The sequence below is a fragment of the Rhinolophus hipposideros genome, assembly GCF_964194185.1.
Source record: "Rhinolophus hipposideros genome assembly, chromosome: X".
NCBI classification, from domain to species: Eukaryota; Metazoa; Chordata; class Mammalia; order Chiroptera; family Rhinolophidae; genus Rhinolophus; species Rhinolophus hipposideros.
The window spans coordinates 74,911,035-74,913,005 of record NC_138046.1 but is presented as its reverse complement, the minus strand read 5'-3'; the positions used below and the strand labels follow the sequence as shown (position 1 = coordinate 74,913,005).

General features: G+C 34.2%; 1 protein-coding gene across 1 annotated transcript; it reads right to left on the bottom strand.

The window, feature by feature from the left end:
• Positions 1–346: 346 nt before the first annotated feature.
• LOC308494871 (ATP synthase subunit d, mitochondrial) lies at positions 347–965 on the bottom strand. The gene has a single exon (XM_081042841.1). The coding sequence runs from the start codon at positions 917–919 to the stop codon at positions 434–436; it is 486 nt and encodes a 161-aa protein (XP_080898967.1). The 5' UTR covers positions 920–965; the 3' UTR covers positions 347–433.
• Positions 966–1,971: the final 1,006 nt, after the last annotated feature.

Below are 1,971 nucleotides of genomic sequence, written 5' to 3'. Positions count from 1 at the left end.
AGCAGGTTTTTCCCTTTGTGTATGTATGTGTCAGAATTTCTTCTTCTTATAAGGACACCGGTAATATTAGATTAGTGTCCACCTATATGAACTCATTTTACTTTAGTTAAAACTTTAAAGGTCGCATCTCTACATACAATTACATTCTGAGGTACCAGTGGATAGGACTTCAATAAGCAAATTGTGGGGCAGGAGATAAAAATCAGTTCACAACATTAGCCATCAGAAATATGTAAACTGGAAGTACAATGATATATCATTACACATCTTTCAGAATAGTTAAAATTAAAACCTGTAACAACATCAATTTCTGGAGTGGATGAAAGAAACTGATTCAACCATACATTTCTTTTTTTTTTTTTTTTTTACTAGGTAATTAGTTTTAATGTTGAGTTTATAATACGAGGGCCAGAGCTTTCTCCCCGACTCAAGTTTATAAATTCTCAATTGGTTTGTGAGGCCAGTAGGGATACTTCTTCTTGTCTAACTTGGTTTCTGGGAAGACTTCATTCAAATCCTCAATGGTCATCTGATCGAATGGAATTATGTTCCTCAACTTCTCCAGCTCTTTCTCGTACTGCTCAATCCTGGTCTTCGACATAGACAGAAACTCAGCACAACTTTTCACATCTTCTTTTTCTTCTGCATCTACCAGGTTACTGTATTTATCCTCCGGCACGGGAACCTTCAGTGCATTAAACTTCTTCTCAAAGTCATCTACCAAGCCGGCCTTCGCAACATTGGCCTTGTAGTAAGCCCAGTCAATAGCAGGTGGTTTCTCAGGTAGAGTGGCCAACCTGGAGGTGAGGGTCTCATTCCAGGATTTCAGGGAGTTAGCAATGGCCTTCTGGTTTCGGGGTATTATCTCCCCAAAAGCCACCCAGTCAATGGCTTTTAGAGCAAGTTTTCGCCCAGCCATCTTGAGATCCTTCACCGACCCCGGCGGCCCACAGTTCACAGCAGCAAGTAACCTCAACCATACATTTCTGATGATAATGTAAAATGGTGCAGTCGTTATGAAAAAGAGTTTGGCAGTTTTGTTTAAAACTAAAAATGCAGTTACCATGAACCCCAGGAATTGCACTCCTGGCACTTTTCCCAAAGAAATCATAACTTTTGCTCAGCAAAATCTGTACATGAAAGGTCATAGAAGCTTTATTTGTAATAGACAAAAACTGGCAAGAAAACTTATGCTCATAAATATATAAATGGTTACATAAACTTGATGTAAAATACTACGCAACATAAAACAACATAGTAATTAATATATACAATAAATTAATTAGGACTCAAGAATATTACATGTTGAATTTAGTGAAAAGTCTATCTAAAAGAGGTCATGGACTGCATAATTCTACTGCAATAACATTCTTGAAAAAGATAAAATTATAGCAATGGAGAATTTTATGGATTGCTGAGCAGCAGAAGAGGTTGATGTGTATGGCTATAAAATAGCAAAATGAGGGATCACTGTGTTGACAGAACTATCCTATACCTTGAATGTATTAATGTTAATATTTTGGTTGTAATATTGTACTATAGCTTGCAAGATGTTACCATTGGGGAAAACAGGCTGCAGAGTGTGAGACTTATATGTATCATTTTTGCCAATAAAAGTTAATGTATAATTATCTCAACATAAAAAATTGAATTAAAATGAAAAAAAGCGCCTCATTTTCATTAAAATTGTGGAATTTTTTCTTACACTCAAAAATTTCAATGTCAAAAGTTTGAAAACTTTATATAAAGAACTTTAATAGTAACAAACTCCAAAATAATCTTTACAAATCAATTGTATTTCTCATCACTAGCATAAACAACCTGAAAGTAAAATTAAGAAAACTATTCCATTTTTAATATCATCAAAGAATTCAATACTCATGAATAAATTTAACAAAAAAGTAGAAGACATGTATACTAACAATTACAAAACATTGGAAGAAATTAAATAAGAGTCAAATAAAATGTAAG

What these genes read in the sequence shown, in the direction of transcription:
- LOC308494871 (XM_081042841.1), bottom strand. Translation starts at nt 919, where the DNA reads ATGGCTGGGCGAAAACTTGCTCTAAAAGCCATTGACTGGGTGGCTTTT.